This window comes from Anastrepha ludens, chromosome 2 (genome assembly GCF_028408465.1).
Source record: "Anastrepha ludens isolate Willacy chromosome 2, idAnaLude1.1, whole genome shotgun sequence".
NCBI lineage: Eukaryota > Metazoa > Arthropoda > Insecta > Diptera > Tephritidae > Anastrepha > Anastrepha ludens.
The window spans coordinates 117,741,497-117,768,904 of record NC_071498.1 but is presented as its reverse complement, the minus strand read 5'-3'; the positions used below and the strand labels follow the sequence as shown (position 1 = coordinate 117,768,904).

The 27,408-nt window shown below is 36.9% G+C and overlaps 1 protein-coding gene across 1 annotated transcript in view; it reads left to right on the top strand.

Moving 5' to 3' along the window:
• The window catches only part of LOC128859127 (homeobox protein Hmx), a 57,482-nt gene extending 34,851 nt beyond the window's left edge, over positions 1-22,631 (top strand). Inside the window, exons 2-3 of the mRNA XM_054095880.1 lie at positions 7,957-8,066; positions 20,890-22,631. Of these exons, the coding sequence (XP_053951855.1) occupies positions 7,957-8,066; positions 20,890-21,680 (901 nt within the window). The 3' untranslated portion in view covers positions 21,681-22,631. The remainder of the gene's footprint in view (positions 1-7,956; positions 8,067-20,889) is intronic.
• Positions 22,632-27,408: the final 4,777 nt, after the last annotated feature.

Genomic DNA, 27,408 nt, shown 5'->3' with positions numbered 1-27,408 from the left:
ATAGGAGACAACTGAGAAACGTGTGAAATAGCGATAATATGAAAGGGTGGATTTGGCGAAACAAAAAAGGGGAGGGTGCAAAGAATTGAAAATGCAAAATAATTAAAAGTTTCTGCTTATTTATAAGTAAATTATAAAACAGGGTTGTGGGAAAATTATTTGCGAGCACCAAGTAAATTCTGGCCAAGGCACAAGCAGCTCTGTTCTTTTGGAGGGTTGTGCGACATTTATTTTTTTCCATGCATTTCCTTTTTTCTCAAGTGTCAAAATCATTTGAGTTTTATTGAAGGCATTTCTGCACATACAAATGTACATGTTTGTGGGATATTTCCCAATAAATGTCAAACGTTTAACATTCGAATACCAATAAAAATACGGAAAGTCAAAAGTGACAGCTTATCGTATTAAAATTGGCTTATAAAGGAAGAATCATAGCAATGCAAGCAAGGCAATTTAAAACCTGTGCGACCTGCTGCATGGGAAGGAAATTTAAATAAGTAAACTACAAACTTAATTGGATCGATTTTTTGTATGCGCAATTGTCTGACAATCCCTTAGAAGCGAAAATAAACAAAAAATCATAAAATATTAAAACACGAAAAATACTAAAAAAATATAATAATGTCAAAATAGGGTAAGAAAATGGCCAATCAATGTGGGCAAGAAAAGTGAAACTTTTATTTATGAATGTCGGCAAATGTCTTACATTTGATTTTCTTACCTTTTTCCAAAGTACTACCTGTATACGATATATACATGTGCACATGCATATGCATGCAATACACTATACAGAGTGAGTTGCCATAGCAACAGAAACAAGGTAACCCTTTGCTTCCGAAAGCAAATTCTTATGCTATAAATAGCTGTTTATATACAAGCATATACATACACATAGATTAAGCCATTATATGCATATAAATATACAGTTCGATGAACAATAGCGTGTACATAGCAGAGCCCTCTTAAGTATGCTATACCAGTATTTTCCTCCCTTCCGGAACAACTACACTCAACTACGGTAAAAAAGAAATCAAAGCAAATAAGATAAATATCTCAATCAACATTCTACTTATACTTAGCTGTCATATAAAACCGTCTAACCTCGCTGTCAGCAGAGAGCAGACGTCTTGCTCACCACCAGCACCCACACCCACACCCACAAAGTATGCTCGCTTTAACGAAATCACTTAAGTGCCTCAGCCATTAGAAATCAAAAACCAACCAAACTCACCCTCACTCTCATCTACGGCACAACCTTCAAACCCTCAATTACCCCAAGCATAGCCACTTACATTCACTTCTGCTCCACTTTGACTGCTGCACAATCTTTAGCTGCCTTGCTTGATTTGTTTGTGTGCGCTTGTGTATGCGTGTTGAATGATTCAAGTTGAAAGTTTGATTTAGCACATGATATAAATAAATAAAATGTGTTTATTAAGATGCTTTTTGGTTCGCGGACGGGAGACGGAAAAGCGTTATAATGCGAAGAAGCTGTTCACGATGAGTGTGTGGCAGAGCAGGCACCGTGGGGAAGTGGTTGGTAATAAGGATGTATGCACAAAAGTAGCGAGTATGAGGCACTCGTTTTGTTAGCATGGCACATTGGGGAGGAGCTATTAAGTGTGCATGAATTTGGACTTATAAGTGTCTAAGCAACTTGTATAAGGGATGAAGTTGTTAGTAAAAATATCGTTAGAGATCCCTCGCTTTCGTTCTCCTTTAAGACCGCACAGATTTTGTATTGTGTAACTACATATGAATGAATGAAGCACTGAATGTGTAGAAGCCGCAGGCGAAATGTGTAAAAGGAGAACTCTTGAGTATGCATACCTACATATTTATTAATTGCAAAGTTTGTATACTATGTATTTACACATACACTACATACTTATAAATGTGTGTGTGAGTTATAAGATGCTCTCATTAGGGGAGCTTGAGCAGAATGTACTTACCATATATTGTGTTGATAATACATTTGTTTGTATGTGAGTATGGGAAATCTTAAATATGGAAATCGTTCTCTTATCTATCCAGTGCACAATTAATTTGATGTGTAGAGTAAGGGGCAGAAAAATCGATGACTGTCTGCCAGTCCATCCACCTGATGTCTCATCACAATTGTGTATCTACATATGCTACTCCTGGCATAATATATTTCTGTAACTATTACAAATAATCGGACGGCATCGAGTTTTGCGTACTCGTCGCATGTTTGAGCCCAATAACCACAAAAACGAGGTTGGCATCGTTCGATTTCGAGGTGGTTTCACAAAAGTAGGCTTTCTCGGTTGTAATTTTTCGAAGTCGTGTCGAATGCGAGGCATGCGCGAGAAAATAATTTTTAATAAAATAAATACGTATATATGTATATGTAAAGAACAAAATATTAAATATTTGAAATAAGTTAACTTTATTTATTGCAACAGCAGAACAAAATAAATATTTTCAATTAAAGTTACTTGAGAAACTTTTGTTATTTCATGAAAAGTGTACCTGTTTATATCAGTAGTTTTGAATGTTAAATTACGAAATGCGCTATTCACAATTTAATTGGAAAATGCACAATTATCGGTTAGTATTGCCTTATATGTACAGTCACTCACAGCTTATTTGATACAGACACTATTTTTTTGTAAAGTGTTCTATATTTCATAATGTTTTGCAAAAATGGAAAAACAGAGTATGCAGATATTTTATTTATATTGCTTTATTTAATTTCACAACATACAATACAAGAAAGTGTGCACTCATTTTATTGTAATGGAAAACCAACAAAAACATATAGAGAACTCCCTCCGTAGCTTAAATGATGCCGTTAAAAAAGAGCAAATATTTATTTCTAAATTTAAAATTTCAAGATATTTAGTACTTTGTTCGGTATCCTTTATGTGTGGGCAAAAAGTAAGGTAAGTAAAGTAATTTATTTGTCAAACTTCGCGGGATTAAAATTTCGCTCTAGTTATATTTTTCATGAGTTGGCAGTACTGTTAATAACATCTGGGCCAACTTTCATGTGAATGTCATTATCAGTAATATATTTACGCTTGTGTTTACCAAACGACCAAGAGTGCATTTTTCGATTTTTACAATGTCTGATTTGATTAAGCAGAGAAGTGCCATCAAATTTTTTTGCGGAATGAAATTTCGGCTACGGAAACGTTTAGCATGTTGCAGAAGGCATTTGGTGATTCGACCATGTCGCAGAAAAATGTTTATAAGTGGTACAAATACTTCAAAGAGGGTCGAGAACGTGTTGATGACTTGGAGCGCTCCGGACGACCATCGACGACAACAGATGACCAACACATCAATAAAGTGAAGGAGTTAGTGCTCAAAAATCGTCGGTTGACTGTTAAAGACCTTACTGATATGATCGGAATATCAGAAGGATCTGTGAAAACCATTTTGAAAGACCATTTGGGCCTACGAAAAGTCAAATCTCGTTTGGTACCGAAAGCTCTTAATTTCTTGGAAAAAAGTCGTCGCGTTGATGTGTGTGAAACAATGCTTTCAGACTATCAGGACAAGCTCAAATGCATCATTACGGGAGATGAGACTTGGATTTATGCTTACGACTCTGAAAAAACCGACTAAAGGCGAGGCCGGACCGAAAAGAGCACGTCAAAGTCGTTCAAAAATAAAGGTCATGATGACAGCTTTTTTCGATTTTCGTGGTGTGGTGCACTATGAATTCCTTCCACCTGGCCAATCTGTTAATAAGGAATATTATTTAAGCGTTATGCGTCGTTTACGTGAAGCAATTCGTCTAAAAAGACCAGAATTATGGGCCAACAACTCTTGGTTTTTGCATCACGATAATGCACCGTCTCACACTGCACTCCTTCTTCGTGACCATTTCGCCAAAAATTCCAGGCATATCGTTCCGCAACCACCGTATTCACCTGATTTGGCTCCGTGTGACTTCTGGCTATTCCCAAAACTCAAGAGACCACTTCGGGGAACGCGTTTCGAGTCGATTGAGGAGATAAAAGCTGAATCGAAGAAGGTGCTAATGGCTGTACCTGAAATGGACTATTTGGCATGTTTCGGGGATTGTAAAAATCGTTGGCATAAGTGTATTTCATCGAGAGGGGATTATTTTGAAGGGGATGAAATTGATTTACAAGAATAAATAAAGATTTTTCATTTTACAACCAAATTAACCTTACGTTTTGCCCACAGCTTGAAGTCTACGAAACATGGATTCAACTTCTGAGCACAGAATTTCTGTGTATTCTGGACTAATTTGGTTCCACTCTTCAAGTATCACCTTTTTATGATCAGATTTGTTATGGATGTCATATTTTCTTATATTTGCCTTCAACCGCTTACATTCTTTATTGACTGTTTGGGGGGACGTATAGTTTTAAGCTGTCTTCGAGCGGCAGATATTTTTTATTAGGAGCTTTTTCATGGCAGAAATACCCTCGGAGTTTTGCTATTGCCTGTCGAGGGGCGACCACTATTAGAAAAATAGTTATATAATTTGGTGTTTCAGGCCCTAATCACTTCCGAATGGCAGTCAGAATCATCCCATTCGGCTAGGCGGCCGCTAAATAAACATATTTAAATTTCTATAGGTTGAATAATAAATCCGAATTATTTTTGAATATTGTAAAATAAATAAAAAAACTTTCAATATGGCGCAGACCGCTTTAAAAAATATAATTATATGAAGTGAACTACTAAAAACGTTAATGATAATAATGGTTAAATTTGAAAAGTAGTGTTAGATAATGTTTCTATTAAGAAATTTTCTGTTAATACATTAATAATAAAATAAATAAAAATAATTAAAGCTTGGTTTATATCAATACTTAAGCGGACAGATGCCTGTACAATTTCGAAAAAATATATTTTTTTTTCATAAAATGTTAATATAATCATTTAAGAATAAGTCAAACAAATTTTATAACGTAAATTTAAGTATTTCTAAAATTATAGATCGTCAACCGTGCCGACTCTATTCTTTGCGTTCGAGCGCTGGGAGAGGTATGTACAGTTACGTTGCCAACTTTAGGCACGTTTTTCTCAAAACTAAATTTTTCGAATTGGCGTGCACGATAACTCAAAAAGTTATTGACCGATCTCCCTGAAATTTTGCACATCCCTTTTTTATGACATTACTTTCCATGTGAATTTACAATTCGAAAATTTTTGGAAAAAATAAAGTTTTCAAAGCAAAAATAGTAGGAAAATTCGCCCCAAAATTTATTTTTTTTGAAGCATTTTATTCCGTGAATTTTTTTTTGCTATTTTTGTTTAATTCAGATAGAAAATATGACATTAATAAACAAAAAAATGTTTGGGTTCTTTGTATTCAGGTCACTGACGCCGATGCTACAATGCCCGCCGATTGAGAAGCAACGCTGCGCCACTCCTAGAAGAATTGAGTGTACATCCGCTATTTAAATGATTAAAATAAAAAACAAATTGTATATTATTTTAATGTATAAATAAACTGTATGCCAATTTTGAGAAAAATATATTGACTTCTTCATTTTAAATAATTTTAATGAAATCAGTGAAAATATGGCCGTTTACAGGCATTTGTCCCCTTAAAGCCAACGAGCTAAAATCTCGAATCCTAGAATCGATTGTCGAAAATTTGAGAAATTAAAAATACTTGAAAAGAGCCAAAATCTCAAATTGCCAATGGTGCAAGAAAGTAAAATTACTCGAATTGCCAAAGGGACAAAATATCGAATTGCCAACGGTCTGGGAAAGTACAAATATTTGAATCGATAACTACAAATGATGCGTCTATGAAATTCGGATTCGACGATCTATTGTAGCAAAGTATCGCTGTGAAAGAAAACGAATTCGTCTCAAATTCGAGGCGAATCCGTTGCGCTTATTTTGAAGTGAAATTACATAGTCAATGGCTTATACAAATACAACATCATATTCATAGTTTTAAAGTTTTTTGAAATATCGCATAAAATTGGTTACATTTCATGTTGATTAGACCAGAACAAATGTAATGCGAGCGCCAAATTTTATTTAAAATCTTGATATTTTCAGATCATATTAAAAAAAACAGAGTTCAATCCTTTCATGAGGTATGAGGTATGTTTGTGAAATAAATGAGCATAATTAAAGGCCTGCCTGTTTAACAAAAATTTTACACAAACGTATTTCTTTCTATTCTGTACTAATTTTATTTATTTATTTATTAGAAATATATTTATAAATAATTATTGCACATTACGAAAGGCACTAGTAGGAAAGACTATCGGTCTTTAACTTTATACATTTTTTTTTGCAGTTCAGTTTCGCGTATATCAGAATTTTTGCAATTATTGGGAATTAACTCTATTTGGTAGGTGGATGTAATTTATATGAAATTCTCTTGAAACTTGAAAAAAATTTAAAATAAAAAAAATTATATTCATTTCACAATGGAACACATAAATGCACAAAATCCATATTTTTTCCACTTGTCAACCGCTTTTGTAACATTTTGGTGCTTAAATACAATCCTCTGCCATAATTAAGGCCAAATATTTATTATTTCAAATTATTCCAAATATCCCTACACTGGGGCTACCTCAAAATGTTATCATATTAAAATAATATTCGGTGATTTTTATAAACTCTTAGGCTATTTTTCAAAGTTGTACCATTACAAAAAAGAAAATAAAAAAACAGCAACCACATATTATCGCTGCGCCTTATCGCTGCACTATTTATGAGACCGTTATTTAGCTCTCAGCAATTGCACAGAATCAGTTTTTGAGCTAACGTCCCTTTAGAATTTTATTTACATTCATTTTTGCTTAGAAAAAAATATTTCCTTTCTACTCCCTTCCGGCAGGCAATGGCATAGATACTCCCTTCCATGTTTATATTATTCTAAACTGACTTTGTGTACTTGTTTACTTTTCTTATATTTAGTTCTTCCTCACATTTCATCTAAAACTCAGTCGTGGCAAAATTATTTCTATTTTTTTATCTTAAAACTATCCCTCAGTTTGTGGCAAAGCCTACCAACATACGAAAACCTGATAATAATAAAAAAAATTATAGGTTCATCACGAAAATTAGTAGCACATTTTTTCATTGCCCTTACGTTGCCCCGTCAAAGTTGAAAATTTTAATGCAAATTTTACGAACTTTTCTGAATTTTGTACAAAAGTCGCCACTTTGATTCGTATGGCTTTTGAAGAATGAACTGTATTTTTGTTCAAAACTACTTAAAACGATTTGAAAAAAAAAATTAAAACTGAAAATGATAATTTGTAAGGGGTGCGTGGGTTTGTTTTCTCAACGGGTATAAAAAGAGTCTTTCAACAGTGACGTCGAATAATTCGTAGACGGTACCTTTTTTATGTAATCTTTGACATGTGTCAAGTAGTTAGACAGTGACAGACAGACAATTTTACACGATAGAACAACGCGTTATTGAAACTTATTATGAAAATGGTAGATCTTTAAGAACAATAAATTGCAAAATTCGTAATTTTTTTTTGTGAGATTAATCGTCCGAATGGTCAAATGTCGGTGAAAAAAAATTCAAGAAAATGGCTCTGCCGTGAAGAAAAAAGACTGGCAGACCAAAAACTATACGTTTTGTTGACAATATTACTGCTGTAGTGCACTGAACTGAAAATAGCATCGATATCGCGACGTTCTCAACAATTAAGTATTCAAGAATTAACTGTTGGGCGGATTTTACAGGTAGAAGTGTTCATAGTGGACATTTAAATGATGTGAATTTTCACATAAAATTGTTAGGAGCCGTATTTTGAATAAAATAGTGAAATGAGAGTATACATTTTTACTTGTTTTATTTTAAAACAACATCCAGGCGTGTCTTTTGAAATACCCTTTATTACTCCTTGCTATGCTTGCAATATGTTATTCCACTTTTTCATTGCTTAATCAATTGCTGAAACAGTTTTACCTTCTGCCGCTCACTAATCATCTCTATTCATTTATTTTTGTTAATTGCAGATTGGGTTTCATCTCACAATGGGGCGCTTTAGCTGGTCGTTACGCAGCCTTGTGTCCTCCAGGCTGGCCGTGGGCACCGCAACGTATGCCTTTTCACAGTCCCACACATGGTAAGTGACACGAATACCTATAGGAAATGCATTTTATTTTAGTTGAGTTGAATCCATCTCGGCTATTGCCGGAAATTACACATCCCGGATAAAATTTTCAACTCGACGAACATTAATATTACATTTAATTAATAAAATTATTAATTTTTATAATTATTTTATTTATTGAAAAACCCAACAACCAAGTGCTTCAGCCTGCAGGTTCACGTCATTTGATTTGGTTTTGCATGAATCGAATTAATGCGCTGGAAGGTATTGGTCCAGAGTTTTTTGTACTGTTTTTTTGAGTGCACTTACCGTTGGTGGTTTTGATTTTCATAAACCGAATTTAAATTAATTTTATGTTAATATAATATTCTTATATCGTGTTTTCTAATAATGAGGCATCATTTTTTTTTATTATTCACACACTGTGTAGAATTTTTTGTGATATAACAGATTTGGATTTCCATCGAAAAATTATCGAATTATTCGGGCTGCTTCTGTAATTCACTTCACATTGAATTTCCTTGAGGTTTTCTGGCAAATGCATTGAAACACACTCGGAAGTGAATTACAAAACCTATTCGATTAACACATGAACTGAGAAGCCCCGGATCTAGCAAAGAAAATTAGAACATTCTACCTCTTTTGTAGGACGATTTATCTTTTGCCTCCAAATAGGCCTCAGGTTAAGCGCTAACCTCTTCATTTGAGCGCAATTTCTTACCGGTGAGTATTTTTATTTAGGTCTGCGAACATCCAGTTGTTACAGGGAGCCAAATCCGGTGAATGTGGTGGATGTGGAAGCAATTAGAAACTCAATTTTTTTGCCATTGTTTTGATTGACTTGTGACGTTCTTGTTTTTGGTCAAGAATGAGCAAACGCGAATTTTGTCATAGTCAAAAATGCTCGTGCAATATAAAGTCAATCATTCGTTTGATATCCTTACGATGTCAGCTAACTTACGCAACTTAACTTCTCGATCATTCAAAACGATTTTGTGGATTTTTTGGATTTTTCTGGTGTTACCGCCTCATTTGGACGTCACTGCGTTGTGCATCATCAGTGTCTCTACGACCACCGACCACGTTTGAAGTCAGCAAACCATCGTTCTATTGTTGTTTCTGATAGAGCGGGGTCCCCACAACAGTTTTCAAGCCATTGCTTCGCTTGAATGGTATTTTTCCCCATTAAGAAACAATATAAAATTAAATCACGAACTATTTTTGATCCTTTGTTTTCGAAAATTACAAAAGTAGCCTCACGCTTAGCACAATAACTCACGAACTAATAAATGGAATATCTTGAAATTTAAACAGCTGTATTTTTAAGGTTAGTACTAACTGAAAAAGAGGTGAATACAATCGATGTGCCAGACCCGAGACTTTTCAGCCCATGTGTTAAATAAACGCATTTCAATGAATGTGATCCGAGAAAATATAGGGTTTTTCAATTGGCGCGGGTTGATTTTGGCGCCCTGTGGCAGCCATTTTGTTTTGGTGACATCTGTCAAATCTTTTGTTTATTATTCAGTTGTTTATGCCAAATCATCATGGCAAGTTACACGATTGAACAGCACGTTCAAATGATAAAACTTTATTATAAAAATGAGTGTTCATTAACGCAAACGTTGCGCGCATTGCGCCCATTTTTCATTGAACCATATGAACCTAGACGATATGTGGTTCCAGCAGGACGGCGCTGCGTGCCACACAGCAAACGCCATTTCATTCCATTTCAACATCTACTCGCCCTTATTGAAAAACCCTTTATATTCAAGCGCAAAAAGTACCGGAACTGTACTCGATAAAAGCTGGGCAGGTATGGTTGCCAACGCATTGTTTTTAAGAATTTCTCAACGACTGTACTTTGGACTGTAAATTTGAATGAATAATAAATAAATATTTTAGTGACCAATTCCCGATACTTTTTGTCGCGATTATTATTAGGTTTCTACCAATATATGTACATACTATCTCAGGATAATTTGTTTTCTGAAATATGAATTTATCTCTTTTGGCGAGATCTACCGAAAATACATTTAAAAATTTTTTCGTATCACAAAAGGGCTGATAATTTTGACATCATCTTCCGAGGGGCGCATAAAATATTTAACTACGTATTACCTTGCTTCATTATATGTGCTTCTGAAATATTATATTATCGATCGCCCTAGTACCCACTGTATGTTTAATTCACAATTGTGACTGCACTAGCCCACTTAATCCCAAGCGCTCAATGTACATATGTATGTACGAGCACACTGCTTGGTCAATAAACAATTTTCACTTGCAGGGCCAACAAATATTTACAAATACATACGTAGAACTTAATAAAAGTTCTAGAACACTAATAAACAGCAAGACGGGTATGCAAGTGTAAGAGTGAAAGCTTTGGCGAAAATGCACTGAAATCCGCTTACGCATACACATTTATATATTTTCGTAGACCAGTACACTCAATATGGCCACTGCTACGCTTTAACTTCTCTCGAACTGCATGCATTGAACTGCACACACAGTTTTTGTTGCTTTTATCAGTACTGTTGCACAGCACGGCACTTAGCTGCCGTTAAAAAAGTCTTTTCGGTTTGCCATAGCTTTTCAGCGGAAATACTTTGCATTAACCTGAAATGTTATTTTGCTTTTTGGCTGGTTATTAAGACTTGGTTGTACTTGTAACTGTATTTTTTTTTGGAAATTTCAAACGCTGCACATTGTTGAAATTCATTTGTATGCTTGTTTTCCGTGTTCACCCTAAATCTATTTGCATTTCAATTATGCAGTGCACTTTAATACTTTAAGGAATTCACACAATGTCTTTGACAGGTGAATTGACGCAAAGTAGCGGTACTTTATTCTCAAATGGTATTGGAAAATCCATTTATAGCCGCTACTCGATGCGTAATCGCCGCTTTGCATAATCGTCGAATTCTTTGTGGCATTCTTGAGTGTCACCTTCGACTCAACGCCACCGCCAGTGTGTTGGTAGGCGCTCGCCACTTTGCTCTTCAATTGCTAGCAATTGGAAGCATACAAACGCTATACGCACACATACCAATACATTAGTATGTACGAGTATGTAGCTGTGTGTGTACGCGCGAATTCATTAGCGACTATGGTAGATGCCCCTTCAGCCCATTCAGCCACCACCTGATATCGCAGCGCTCCGCTTTCCCCTGCTTCTCGTATTGCACTCCCGGTGCTTCACTCGGTTTTCAATTAATTGCAATTTGTAGCAGGGATTAAGTTACGTTGCTTAAGTACATCGAATTGGTTAAGGTTTTTTCGCCCATAAAATGGACAGCTGGCTAACTCTGTTCGGTTGAGTGGGTGGATCGGCTGTCTGTCCGGTCGAAGTGTTGTGCGTGGAATGCCAGTTACGTGTGTTTGAGTATGTGTGTGAAGGAATTTGTGTACAGCGACGGGGTTTGCGGAACACACTGCAAATTCGCGTATTACCAATAGTTTAAGCCTATTTAATTGGCCTTTTGAATTAAGTAACTATGCAATTGCAATTGAATTTGTTCATGTAAATTGGCCTTAAGTTTGCACGTTATTATCGCCGTTGGAATGTACTTAGTCAAATGGCACACACACATATGCAAATACATATTTGCACTCTCGTTGCCCTGTGGGGAAAACCTGAGGTAATGCAACAAATTTCTAACTCATAAATAGTGTTTCTACGGCTAAGGCGTGCAGTGGGCTATAGACATTCAATAATATCACAGATTGATGAATTAACAATTTTAGGGTAGCAAAAAAATTAAGAAAATAGTTGTGGATTTTATGAATTGGAAGTGGTGTAGACATATCGCACCCTAAATACAAAAGGGGCACAACTCAAAATTTTCCACACTCGAGCTTGACTTGTTTACAGTAGCACAGAAAACAAACTATGTGACATATCACGCTGAAATTTGCCCTGTAAGCTTATAATAGTCCTACCAAAAAACAAAAAATTTATTTTTGCCATATGTCATCCGCGGACCGTTTTATTGATAACGTTTCGTTCATATTTGAGCTTCTGCTCATTTTGAGTTGTGACCCTTTTGTATTTAGGGTGCGATATGTTTTCTTCTCTTGAGCTATTAGATATTTGGCCATATGAGGAGCTTTCTTATGAGAGAAATACACTCGGAGGATTGCCATTGTCCGCCGAGGGACGACCGCTGTTAGAAAAAACTTATTCTCTTATTTAGTGTTTCATGTCCGCGATGGGCGTCAGACCCGGACCAAGTGCATGATAGTTACCCGCAAAATGATCCGGCTATGGAGGCCGCCTATTTATAGAAATGTAAAAGCCACTTATTCGGGGTATAAAAGGGCATGGTATTTGGTGCAATGAAGCGATGATCTGATTGTAACTATGGCTATTATGAAAATCTCAAAACCGAGGTAATTTTTTTTAAATAATCCAAAAAAAGAAAATAAAGCAGTGGGTCAATTTCACTAATGCCTCCTGATGCTCATATTACAACATAAATCTTTAAGTACTTAACACGTTCACGCCGGCGCTGTTATTCATGGTCTTCGCCCACAGACGGCATTGTTTACATCTTTTCGCTCTATCGGGAGTGATTGCAGGTCATAAAACGAAATTTTTTCGGTAGTCATTTATGGCATCTCATCTCACAGGTACCGTCTAATAAAGTACCGCGCTGCCAGATGACGCAATCTTGTGCGGGCCACCGGTGGTACACGCCGCCCCATGAAGCAATCTTGTGCGGGCCACCGGTGGTACGCGCCGGCGTGAACGTGTTAAGTATAAGTGTGGCATTCATCAAGTCCCCATAGATATCGGCCAATTCATTCCGTGTAACCTCGCACATAATTTCCGCGTGACTTAAGTCGTAGAAAACTTTTAGTGCATGGTGTTCTTAAAGCGGCAACATATAATATTAGGAGTCCATCAAAATTACCTGCTTTTAGTATTCCACTTAATCAAGATGACGCAAAATTAATCTCCCTATCGGCAGATTTATAATTTTTGCTTTGCAAATGGCGTCGTACGTCAATCATATTTGACACTTGTAATAAAGCAGTTGCAGTATAGAATAGACAATCAGTGGAGCGCGTAAGGGTCAAAATAGAAATGTGTACTCAAAATATTTTTTTTATTTAGTAAAAAAGTTATTCAAAAGCGAAATTCGAGTTTTCGTAAAAATCCGACATCAAAAACTATTAAAATTATTTCTTAAATCCAAATGCAACAACAAATTACAAGGACTTCACGTTCAGAATACACTAAAGCCCATATTATTACAACAACCCGACTAGGCAGTATTTTCCAAAAATGTATGTGAAATGTATGATTTGACAAAAAAAAAAACTGCATTTCAATTATTACAAATACAGAATCACAATACAAAATCGTTCACATTACTTTTTTTTACTCTTTTCTAGCTGATTTAACGTAAATTAATAAGGTTAATCACATGGTTTTATTTTCCAAATTGAGTGCTACAGGATTTCATACCACTCTTTTAAAATGGATTAAATCCTATCTCTCCTCGGAAATGAGTTGTTAATGTTTATGGGGCGTCATCAATTTGCTTTTATTGCGTCCTTTGGTGTATCTCAGGGAACTATTCTGGGTCCCCTACTTTTTATAATTTTTGTTAGTGATATTTAGGGTTGTTTTAATAACGTAAATTTTCTTTTGTATGCTGATAATTTAAAGATGTACTCGTTGATTGTAAGTACATCACACTCAATAAATCTTTAATATGATTTAGATAACGCCGTTGCTTGGTGTAAAAGAAATATGTTTAAAATTTTTTAAGTCTTTTATTTCAAATCTTGTTCTCTTACATCTACTTCCTATCGCATTGGTGGTTCTCGATTATCCAATCCAAGTGAGATTATTGATCTTGATGTGGTATTTGACTCCAGATTCTCTTTTCAAAAATATTAAATTTTCTGGTTATGGATGGTCAGAACTAATTATGCTTCCAATGCTCCGATTTCTAGAACTTTCAGAGAATTTTATACGCTTTCAAATCATATTGCCCTAGATTTTTCTTCTACAAAGTACTACTTAAAAGTGTTATTAAATGAATTGTATTCTCTAATAGTGAAAGTGATCTGCCGTCATGACATTAACAAATTATGATGTCATTTAGTTGCAGTATTGCCAAGGTTTTTGAACTTAATGTTTAACTACTTTAATATTTTAAATTTCACAATATTTTCAGTTTTGCGATGAAAGAATATTAAGAAAAATGATAAACTTTTCTTTGTATGTGGAATAACAGTTTTATAATTTAACATTTTTTCTGCTCAAGAAGATGAAGATTTTTCTAGTCTTTATTTATTTTGTCGGAATAATAAAAATCACTTCCCGATTTGTATTTGGTTTCTCAGAACTTAATACAGCCCTTATCGCTGAGCGTAAAGCCATCAAATAAAGAATGCAGGGAGCATTAGATCTAGCACCCTTTATAAAGTAGTGTAGCAGAACTTGTGGGATGCAAGATTGCACCCATCAGAGCGGATTTTTGAGAGTAATTTTTGCGTTCTGTCACACTGATGTAGCCAAGGATGATAGACTTGCAAATCTACCTTCTCTTCACCATTGGTGTAGTTGCGTAAGAGAAATGTTAAAATGCGAGTAAAAACGGGACAAGAACAAGCAATTACATAAACAACACACGATTAAATTGCGCCAATGTGACTTCACACACGCAACGATTCTGGCAAATTCACTGAGAGCTTAATTGCGGTATGAGATGGGCGCTACCTAATTACTCTGTAGAGTAATTGAGTAATAGAGTGCACTACTTGAAGACTGCATGAAGAAATACTTGTAAGTCAACTTTATGAACTCACTACTGCGCAAAAACGTTCGACCGCTCTTTCCTGCAGGGCATTCACATATAAATGCGTTCGTATAGATTTACCTATGGAAATGCTTACGTGCATAGTAACACTTAAGCGTTTCAGCATTCCGAATTTTAAGCGCTTAGAGGGTGTGGTATTGTGCGTGCAACATACATACATGCATGGGTTAGTGTGTACACATTTGCATTTGCTAATTACTAATTGAGACCAAAAACTATGCACTTAAGCGTAAAGTGATTTCAAATTAACCCACATCGCATACATTGCGATAACCAGAAATGTAAGAATTTGCACATTTTCTGGAAACACACAAGTAATTACTTTACTTCAGTCTCTAACTCTGGGTGTCATTCACTCACATTTCACACTAGCGGTATTTCTTTTTGCATCCGACCTTAGCAACAACTCAAAAGTTTCTATTTGATTTAATACGGGGTGTCCGGTGGCAGAATTAGGTTTTAAATTTAAAGTTTATCTCTAACCGCTTCGTGATCCGAGCGGGTTAATTAGTCATGATGTCGCAGTGGACGCAGTGACGGGTGAACAACGTAAGTTCGCAATCTAAGCGTATTTCAAGGCCAATGGCTTGTGTGCAACTGTTTGTCGTAGATTTTGTTCACTTTACAGTATTCGACTTTTACGTGAGGCCCCAAGTGCAGATTTGATTCCTTCATAAAGGTCCTGGGCAACAAGTTTCGGTAGGAAGCGGCCCACGGCCGAGGCTAAGCCGAATATCGAGAACAAATGAAAATATTGAACTCGTCGCTAAAAATTTACGCGGTAATCCGCGTCACTCTGTGCACAAGAGACCGGCTGCCCTGAGATTTCCTAAAACTATTGTATTATGGATGAAATATTGAGGAAAGATCTTAAACTTTACTTACTTAAACCCTTTACCCAAAATTCAAATCGTGCAAGCGCTGAAACCTAAAAATTACAATTTGTGTAAACATTTGGAGCGGGATAATGTTGAACCGATTTCGTGTACTATCGTTTGGTGTGATGAAGCCCATTTTCATTTAAATGGAAGTGTAAATAAGCAAAATTGTCGGTATTGGTCATCGTACTGATCATGTCGTAGTGGTCATCATCAGGATAAAGTCGACTATTAAAACATCAACAGTCACTTCACAGTCCCAAATTGACGGTTTGATGTGCATTACCAAGCAGTGGAATAACTGGACTATTTTTTTTTTTTAAATCGTCGAGAGCAAGCAATTTCTGTGGATGGTGTCTCTGATCGGCGCATGTTGAATGAATATTTTCTGCCAATAATGAGGGAACATCTTTCCTTCCGTACACACAACATGGTTTGAGTAAGATGGTATAATGCCGCCCACGCCTAGATAGACCATGGCGATACTGCGTGATTCTTTCCTTAACAAACTGATTCCGGTCACCCTATACTCGTATAACTGATTCCAATTATGCGTCTACTTAGTAGCGTTGTAAAATAAAAAAATATGTGTTGTATATGGGCCGGTAGAAAGTACTTGGAATATTTCATCTAAACGTCAAACTGTTGGATACACAAATGAAACAAGACAAAGTGGAACAATAACTGATTTCGGGTGCTCTTTCTGCCAGTCGAGTACAAAAGAATACATCACTTATTCCTCTTACTTCTATGTTAGAGTTTAATAACAATTATAATAAGAAAAGCCATGACGAAGCTTTGCTTTTCATTAAGGCTGTCAAGGATATCTTCATAACTTTCGTTTGTTTTTGGTAATTTCGTATTGGTAGATTCCTTGCAATACTTTGCTACGATTTGCTGTGATGCCTGTAGTGTCTATCTTAGACATATAACCAGATCAGAAGAGTTTGAACCACCACTTCTTTGTTGCGTTCGATTCTGTATTGATGTTATAAATAGGACAAATTTGCTTAGTCCCCTTAGAATTTTTACATTGATCGCGTGGTAACGAATAATGCATTAAACTCTATCGCTTTTGGAAAGCCTCCATTCTAGGAAGTGGTAAAACACAACTGGCTATATCAGGCACAAAACGGTTGAAGAAAATTTCTTTAAGCCACCTTACAGTCTGATTCGATGCAATTAGTACATTGGAAAGAAAGGCTTAATCGAGAAATCCAGCGGGAACATCCTCAGAATTTTTTACTTCACCTAATACTGGGGCCGCCAGTCTAGTCTAATGAGCTTGAGTGTGATTACCATTCAGTTTGAAGTTGACTGTGGGCATGAAACGCCAAATGATCGAAAAAGATTTTCTAATACAGGCAATGGCAAATATCCGAGTGTATTTCTGCCATGAAAGACTCCTCATAAGAAAACCAGCTGCTGCCCGAAGGCGGCATAAACCGAGGCTTTGTGAAACACTAAATTTTTAATAATAACACTGCGTTACAAAAACGAACTTTTTTTCTGTCCTATGAACCAAATATACTTTTTCGGAAAGGGGAGAAACAATAAAAATACACGTGCATCGGCGATTTTCATGTACACGCCAGAATTTTCCCTAAATTTTCGGCATAACTTGAAGGAAAATGTTTAATGTAACAATTTTTAATTTTAATATAATAAAATTAATAAAAAAGTTTGGGGTTTTATATCTCTATTGTAATGCGGAGTGAAATACCTTTCTTTTGATACCCACATCGGCATATCTCATGCAATTTTTTTTTTTAATTTCGAACAGGTGGCAACCCTGTGAAACATTGTCAGTGGCAACACCTGGGTGAAAAGTCCAGAAATGTGATACACTATCTGTGTGCCCAATTTCATTCAAATCCGTTAAGCTAATCTTGAGATCGTGTGGCTATACAGATATGCATACAAGAATTGCTCGTTTAAAGTTATAAAATACAAAAAAAAAAAATTGTGACGTGTACATGAAAATCGCCGATACACGTGATTTTTATTTTTTATCCCCTTTCCGAAAAAGTATATTTGGTTCACAGGACAGAACGTGTGTAACGCGGTGTAATGAAACCCGAATACGTGCAAACCGCTTAGAAGAAAAAGAAGAAGTTGCGGAACACTTGCGGAATATATAAGATAATGATGACCCTTGTTGAACTAAATATTCAATGTCTCTGATGAAGACTTTTTAAATCGAAAAATCAAAGACTGGTTTGTTACGCTACGTGAATGCTCCAGAAATGTTGAGATCTGCCGAAACTTTTGTGCTGCGTTAGCGTCAGTGAGGCCCATGCGAACAGCTGCTTACACAGTTTTTTGTTCTAAAAAAGAATCGAACTTTCATAAATAAAGGAAAAGATCTTATGCATACTTTGCGAAAAAGAAGGCGGCTGTGTGTATTACTTGTGAAACACCATTCCATTCATGTGGCTGCTTCAACAGTCTTGCTGTAGCGTTTGCAGGGCTTGGTAGGCGGTTTCTGATTCTATCTTACGAACGGCGTTTTTAAGATTCGCCTTTAGCCTTCTTCGCTTCGAGATTGTTGACGAAATCCAGCTTTTAACAGCATCTCCCAACAAATGTCTAATGTAATGATCAACTTGTAGCTTTGAGGCGATCAATAGGTATAGCCAGGATGGGTCAAAACACGATTACCAAACTTGGTGAACAAAATATCTACTGTGTGACGATTTTTGTAACATTGTACGGTATCATGTTGAAACGGAACCCGTTCATGTTCATATTGTGCTTTTCATCACACAAAAAGTTGGCTATCAGATATGGAGGGGAATTAAGTCCAACATAAAGTGCCCTCCAAAAGACGCGCCCGGTGTTGTTTTAAAATAAAATATGTGATAATTTAGATTCTTTCAGGATTTACTATTTTTATTCAAAATACGGCTCTTTGTTATATGTGAAAGAAACACATCATTTAAATGCCCATCATTTAGGTCGTCTACAAGCAAAATTCGCCAAAGAGTCCGTTCATGAATTGTTGAGAACGTCAAGATATCGATGTTCAAAGTTAATGAGCAACACTTTGTGCTCCAGTCCTTCCAGCCCTTTTTATCTCCTCGACAGAACCAATTTCAACAAATTTTTTTACCAACCTTTAAAATGTCGACTCGTACGGACGATTATTACCACCACAAAATCACGAATTTTACGATCTGTTTTTTTAAAGATCAACCATTTTGATAATAAGTTTCAATAATTTTAGCTCGTTGTTGTATCATCTAAAATTTTGCATCTGTCTACTTTTTTTTTTGAAAACTACCGATTTCTTACCGATAAAGTTTCAAGGAAATAAAAGGGTGGTTAAGTTTCAAGAGCCGGTGTTAATTTTGATTAAAATACAATTTTTTTAAGAAATTATTATCATTTCTCTTTATTATCATAATATTGGTATGGCTCAATTACACATGGAATAAACACAACTCCGTTCGATGTTTCAAATTTTCGGTGACGCTGAGGCATAATTGAGCTTCTATGCCATTAATGCGTCGAATTATCTCATCCTTTAGCTCTTCAATTGTTACTGGCTTATCGACGTACAACTTTTCTTTGAAATAACTCGAAAGAATGAAGTCCAGCGGTGTCAAATCACATGATCTTGGCGGCCAATTGACATCGCCGCGACGAGAGATTATTCGGTCATCAAATTTTTCGCACAAAAGAGCCATTGTTTCGTTAGCTGTGTGATAAGTGGTACCATCCTGTTGAAACCACATATCGTTCGTAAAAGTTCGTTATCATCTCACGATAGCGAACACTAATCACAGTAACTGCCTGACCGGCCTCATTTTGGAAAAAATACGGCCCAATGATGCCGCCGGCCCATAAATCGCACCAAACAGTCACTCTTTGTGGGTGCATTGGGTTTTCGGCAATCACTCTTGGATTATCATTTGCCCAAATGCGGCAATTCTGCTTATTGACGAATCCACGGAGGTGAAAATGTGCCTCATCACTGAAGATAATTTTAACACGAAGTGCGCGATATGCATTTTGATTTGAACGCCCGTTTTCATAATAAGCCTGAATAACTTTAAGGCGTTGTTCGATTATATATTTTTCCATGGTTCAAATTGAGTTAGTCTGAAATTGAAAAATGTCAAATGAAATGCAGAAAAAACTTCACGTTTAGGTGTGGTTCACATTCAACATCTGCTCTTGAAATTTAACCACCTTTTATATTAATTTTTGCTTGAGCTATCATGCGTCCGGCGAAATGGACCGATAAATGGACATGGCTAATTCGACTCCTCTAATACTTCTGCGGGTATAAGAATGGGTTAGTGATGTAATCACTCCTATATGAAATAATTCTCATTAAAGTCTTTAATAAATAAAACAAAGAATTCATCGGTTTGATTTGAGTCTCCCATTTACAGTTAGGCGAAGAAAATCTCGTTCATCATTCTGTTTCAAATTTTTGTTAATAAAATTTCTGTTTATGTTGCTTTCATTCAACTTGCAAGTTAAAGTCGCAAAAATCGACCGACTGACAGCCATTTTAAAAAGTAATTCAACACCAACACTTGCGTCGTAAGTACGCAGAGGCTCGTTGAATTTAGTGGCGGCACAAATGAAAAGAAGTGGAAAACAAACGCCCACTGGCTGCAACTTAATTGCATTTCCCACCACTAAGATGCGCTGATAGACAAAATACAAATGTGCACACACACACATAAATATAAATTAAACTTTACACCAAATATATAGAGCTCGCGTGCAATATGGTTTCCAACGCCTTTGGTACATCCACTTGCCACTCGATGCTCGGTGCCCATTGGAGCGCGTTCACTCACTGCTTCTGCGCAATGAATGCACGCTGAATTCGCGGAGAAGCGTTCAGCAAGTGAGGTTAAGCGCTGCGTATTCAATTTGCCACCAAAAGATATATTGGCACGGCAGACATAAGAAATGTGTTAGTAGCAACCCCAGAAGATACAGCTACTGGTTCGGTCTGCTTGGTTTTGTGCAGCCAGCCAAGCTAACCAGCAACTCTCATTGCAACTCATTTTAACATCACTTTCTCATTGTAATGGAATACCTATTGCCACTCACACTAATTATACATATTTCTCTGGCTTCTCTTTGTCTTTACAGATAGTTCCTCCACTAACACAACGGAGAATCCCTCCTCGCCTACATCGCTGAGTCCAAATCATATTGGGAACAATAATAGTAGCAACAACCACGGCAGCGGTGGCAACAATGGCAATAACAATGGCACCAAATCGCCTTCACCACATGGTTACAGTCACAACCAACAACAGCATCCACATTCGGCACATCCGCACCAACCCGTAACGCCCACTAGCAGTAGCGGCGGCAGTGCCGGACATCCGCATCTTAGCCATCACAGTTCACATTCGAACTCCAGCTACTTGCTGCCCAGCAGCTCTAACGAGTCGGACGACGATGGTGAAGAGATCATCGAAGAGGACGATGGCAATGATGGTCCATCGGATGGCTCCTCACCGCAGGGCGGCGATGGAAATCAAACGAAACGCAAGAAGAAGACACGCACCGTTTTCTCGCGTGCACAAGTCTTTCAGTTAGAGTCTACATTCGATCTGAAACGCTACCTCAGCTCATCGGAGCGCGCCGGTTTGGCTGCTTCATTGCGTCTAACCGAAACACAAGTGAAAATTTGGTTTCAAAACCGTCGCAACAAATGGAAACGCCAATTGGCGGCCGAATTGGAGGCAGCCAATATGGCAAATATGGCACACGCAGCACAGCGTTTAGTGCGCGTGCCAGTGCTCTATCACGACGGCTCTGGCACGGGATTTGTGCCGCCACCACCGCCACACCATCATCCTATGCAATACTATGCGGCAGCAGCAGCGCGTAACACAAGCCCGCCACGTCCGCCACTTTCGTCGCTGGTATAGGGTGTGGGGTGCCTGGCGGCCGCGGTGGGATCCAACTGCGGCGGTCCCATTTCACTATTGAAGTCACCGTATACCAACCACGTACCTTCAACGCCTACACCGACGCCACCATCGACACACGACATGGACGATTCGGATGCGGAGGAGGAGGACGCAATCGATGTGGAGGCTAATGAGGATGAAGAAGAGTTGCGTGAAATGAAAGTGCCGTCGGCAAATGGCAATGCAGAGTCGATTGGCGGCATAGCTGGTGGTGGTGGTGGCGGTGGCGGCGTTAGTATGCGGAAGACGACACCATTCGAGTTGTTGGCGAAAAGTGTCAACTGCCTGGAGATGCACAACAGTACCGGTGGCAAGGAGCTGAGTGCCAATAGCGTTGGTGGCGTTAGTACGTAGGGTGTTGAAATAATCGTAGCAGCGCACAAGGCATACGAAATGAAGTGGCGTCAGTCAGTGTGCTTCCGATGCGACAGCAAGACTCCCAAAAGTGTTGTAAATTTTTATCGAAGTCATAGTGCCACAAAGTGAAAATTTGCAGCGGAGAAGAAAAAGAAAAATTGGTTTCACAAACAAAGAATTTCGTTAGATGCAGAGTATATATGGAATATATATATAAATATATACAAACTCATGTAACGAGAATAGCGTTAAAAAGTACACAAAAGCGCGATGTAAATACTTGTACAATATAGAGTAGAATTGGAAATCAGGACATCTCTTTAATAAAATATTTATAAATGTAAGCTACAGATAGTAATCAATGTTCAAATGTGTAGGTTTCCGATATACGTTATAAAAACTGTCAAATAAAAGTAATGAATATTAGAAAAATAATAATTTTCCTTTGTAAAAAATACTTGCTTTGCCCACTTCTTCTTCTTCTTCTGCATAATGCATGTAAATGTGTAAATAAAAGTTGGCGTTCTAAGTCTCTTTGCTCAATATTTGCGCTTATAACTAGTTTATAAAAACCAAAACAAAAAAAAAAACAAAAACAAAAAAAAAATTGAAAACAGAAATAAAAATACTCTTATAAAAGTTAGGTTTTGTATAAAAAAATGTTTGCAATTTGTTAAAAATGTAACAAAATACTCAAATTCGTGTTTGTAAAATATGTGCGTATGTATGTTTTAAAGATCCTTCGTTCAATATGATACGAATCGCATAGCATTAAATCTAACAAATTAGTTGCGTAAGGCTTTGTGTAGTTATTCACCTAAACGTCGATAATTTACGTAAGCCATACAAACATATGTAGGCACATACATACGTGTCGAAAGCCAAAAAGTAATAGTTACATAAACTTAAGTATATATACATGTACATATATGCAACTATATATACATACATATACATATATACATAATACTCCCCTAATTAATACAAGTACTTAATTACCTTAACGAGAATTACTCACAATTACATATAACAGCCCCAGATAGCATGTAGCTAAATTATGCCATAATAAATGTTAATATCATATCTAAAAGAATATTTAATAAAAAATACTAGAATAAATAATTAATTGCTAATTTATGAAAAAGTGAAGTATTTAAATTAAAAAAAAAAAAAAATTAACTATTCGTGTTTTCATTAAATCGTATGAGGAATTTATACAGTTCAAGAAATTTACGCAGAGAAAGAGGACAAGCAGGAGTGGAAGTATAAAATTTACCATAAATCGTGCTTGTTTCGCCACTGACAGCTTCTTACACACAAATTTTCAGTACTAGGGTCGTTTGAAAAGTTCGTGCAAAAATAGGTTAGGTTAGGTGGAAGTGGTTGCCCTGTGGGAAATTGTTCCTATCTCTCCTAAAACCAGTGCGTGCTTTTCTAGAATTTTAGAATATCCCTGATTTCTGCAGAACTGCGATCTGCACTAAACAAATTGTCTACCTAGAATAGTAGGCCTACGTCTGGGTAGAGCACAAAAAGGCACAGAAGGTTCGAAATCGTCTCTTCCTCTGCCTCATCTCGACAGCTTCTGCAGAAGTCATGGTGCAAACACAACCTATCCTCTAGGCGGGCCTACCTTTTGGCAGTCCTCCGTTATATTGTAACTGAGATTATTGTGCTAAGTATGTGCTTACATTCTGTCACAAAAGTACCGGGAATTGTTCGATAAAATGCAAAATAATTGTTTTATCATCAAAATTTATTTTGTCGCCTTCAAAATAGGCTCCATTCAAGCAGTACACATATGCAAACGATTAGTCCAGTCATCAAAGCAGTCACCAGTCATGTTTCGCGTTTGAAGAGATCTTCTGCAGCTCCTTCAGCGAATTAATGGTCACTATCGTCTTAAAGCGGCGTGCGCGGAGCGGCAATTCAAGTTTTGGGAAAAAGAAAAAGTCACAGCGGGCTAAATCCGGTGAATACGGTGGTTGCTCGACGATATTTGTGGAGTTTTCGGTCAAAAAAGTGTTTAGAATATGAGTTTTGTGAGACGGTGCGTTATTATGGCGCAAGATCCATGAGTTTTCTTTCCACAAATTGGGCCGTTTCCTACGCCCATTCTCTCTCAAATGTCGCATAACTTCCAAACAATATTCTTTGGAGGGTTTACAGGGTCCGGCACTCGAAGTGTAACCAATTAAAAAGGCCATGAATTTAGTTTGGAAAATTATTTTTATTCAATTCAAGCTAAAAAATATGTGAAAATAATACAAAATTAATAATCAATTAACTTTTTCACGATATGACCAATTTTTGCCTTGGCTATGGCTTTGAAACGGTCCAGGAACGAATCGCAAGCTGCCCGAATGTGACTTGCAGGTATTTTGACCCACTCGCGGACAATAGCTTTTTTCAGCGCCTCGAGACTGGTGGATCTTTTAGTGCGTACCTTGCCCTCCAAAATGGCCCAAAGGTAATAATCCATCGGATTCGCGTCAGGTCAATTGAGAGGCATTCTCTGTTTTGTTTTTGTAGCCATTCTTGGTTCACTCGAGCTTTGTGAGATGGTGCCGAGTCCTGTTGAAAAGTCATGGTCTGCCACCGAAATGTTTGTTTGACCCCAGCTTTAAAGTAACTATCAGAATACTTTCCCGATAATATTTCGCATTTATCTTGACGCCAGGCTCTATAAAAACGATTGGAGAACGCCCATCTGCGGTTACAGCGGCCTAAACCATTACCTGTGGCGGGTGCTGCCTCCTGGTGGTCAATCGATGATTCAGATTCTCGTATGAACGGTCGGTCAAATAAACCCCATGGTTTTGGGAGTTTACGAGTTGCTCAATTTGAAAAATTTTCTCGTCAGAAAACACAATGTTTGAAAAGTGACCGCTTTTGACCAAGCGAAGCAACTCCTTCGCTCTTTCAAGACTGACTTGTTGCTGCTTTAGTGTGAATCATGCCCCTTTTGGATCTTGTAAGGCTTGACTTTGAGATAATTTTTCAGTTTGCGGTGGGTGCTACGGTCAGATATTTTCAGTTCCTTCGCCATTTGATTGGCACTTCCTCGGGGATTTCGGTCAAGTCTCTTCTTTACTTTTTGAACCATTTCACGTGACGTTGCAGTCTTTTGATGGCTACCACGTTATGAAGGGTTTCTACCAGTATCATTGTAACGAGGATGGTGCGATAAATAAAAAGTTTATTTAGTTTAAGTTGCTTGAGCTCACGAACAATCGCTGGTTGTGATTTTCCAGCCAAATATAATGCAATCGCACTATTACGTTTGAAATCCATTACTGATTTTCTTTTTTCGCGTGTACTTTCGGCAAAATGCTTCCACGCGTTTGCAAACAATACTTTGAACTGTCATTAAGTCAACTAGTACACAGCTGATGCACGGGCCAGTAATGCCATCTCTCTGACTTTTCACGAACTATTCAATCGACCCTCGTATAATACCGCAGCAGAACGTAATGAATTGATTTATTTTGCAGAACTTTCGAAAATATTAGAGGAAATACAAAGTTCTAAGCATTTTTTGCTTTATGTCTTTAGTAAGCCGTTTCCCAGGATATATTCCAAACTGGTTTGAAAAATTTGCAATAGTCTACACCTGTATTTGACGCTACAGGATTTCAATGCTATAAGAGTTATATAGTTTTTGATCCTTGTAAAAACCGGCAAAATGTTTTTTAGTGTAACTTGCCTACTCCGTTATCTGACTTTTAAGCGCAATATGTCATTATTCATATGTTATTAAGTCATTTGGTGCTCTGAAGTCGTTTTCGCAGAGTTGGGTCAGTCGCACAGACGCCGCTTTTATTATTGTATTTTGATACCGCTGCTGATGATATTGCTAATGCTGCCTTTCCCTGGGCCTATTTTGAAGTTAAGAATATTAATAAAGAATATTAAGGGGGGGGGGTAAGGGATAAAAATCGATTTTTTTTTTTTTTGCATGTTATTGTAGTAAAACATTTCAAAAATAACGTGTTAAAATTTTAAGTCAATCCGAGCAAAACTTTTTAAGTTATAGAGCATAAAGCCGAGCCGCCTCAAACATCTGCCGAGACGCAGCGGTGGCGCGCGTAGTCCGTTACAAACTTTAAACGCGGTTTTCTCGAACCTTTTTTTTTTAAAGTGCGTAGTCATTGGCATTTGAAAACTACTCAACCGATCCTTTTGAAATTTTGCACACATATTTTACATATAAAAAACCTCCCCCCAACGCCACCAACCTTTTTCGCCATTTTTTTTTTATATTAAGGTGGTTTTACACCTACAAAATGGCGGCATTCTTTCGTCAAAAATCACTTTTTACTTCAAACGACTACCAAATGGCTGAAAATGAAAATAAATCGTCAAAATAAACGTTGGGGGGAAGTTTAACTCATACTTTAACTAAATTATTCGATTTTTTTGATTTCAGATGATTCTACGCTGAGATATGCTGACTACTGCAAAATGTATTTTTGAAAAGACGTCTACGTAAATGTGCTCTCATTCGCTCATTTTGCAATATTTTTATATGAAAATTTTATCAAATATTCTTGAAATGTTACTTTATAATATGCAACAACTTTTAATAAACTGACTTGAACCGTTTCGCTAGTTTTACTACTGCAGTCGCATTAATTAGGTTATTTCAAAATCCTAACCTTTTTTTGGTTTTACGCAGCCAAATAGCGATGAATTTTCTGATGCATACTCCTGGAGCATGCGGCACTTTCTACAATCGGTCTAAGTTGGAATATGTAGTCTTTGTATGGATACTGTATTCCGAATACCACATTAAACGGTTTGAATGCGTTCAAGAGATAGTTTTGCTCTTAGCTCTTATAGAAACAGGTAAGCAATGGACAAGCATGAAGGTCAAGATAGAGATTTCTTTCACTTAAAATTATTCTCTTTTATTTAGCAAAAAAGTTATTCAAAACCAAATTGGATGATTAATTTTGGGCAACGTTGTGTGTACTTACTGAGGTATGTAACATTTCTCTGTGCCCAACTTCCTCAATACATTTTAGTAGGTATTTGTACTATTTATACATCAGTGCTGAGCAGGATATCAGTGGTTTGTCGGTCTCATCTTTTTCCCTACAGAACCAGCAAGTTCCATTGCAGTGTACCATATTCCCATGTTAGTAAGATGATGATTCATTCTATAAAGCTCTGTTAAAATTCTTGTGATGATTCTAAAACTATTCTTAATTACTTCCATACAATTTTTAAGTCGTTTGGAGTTTGGAGTAAAACTGCTTATCATCGATTTTGATTGCGATGAACTCATTAGATTGTCCCAATATGATATTGCCAAAAGCGTTGTTTA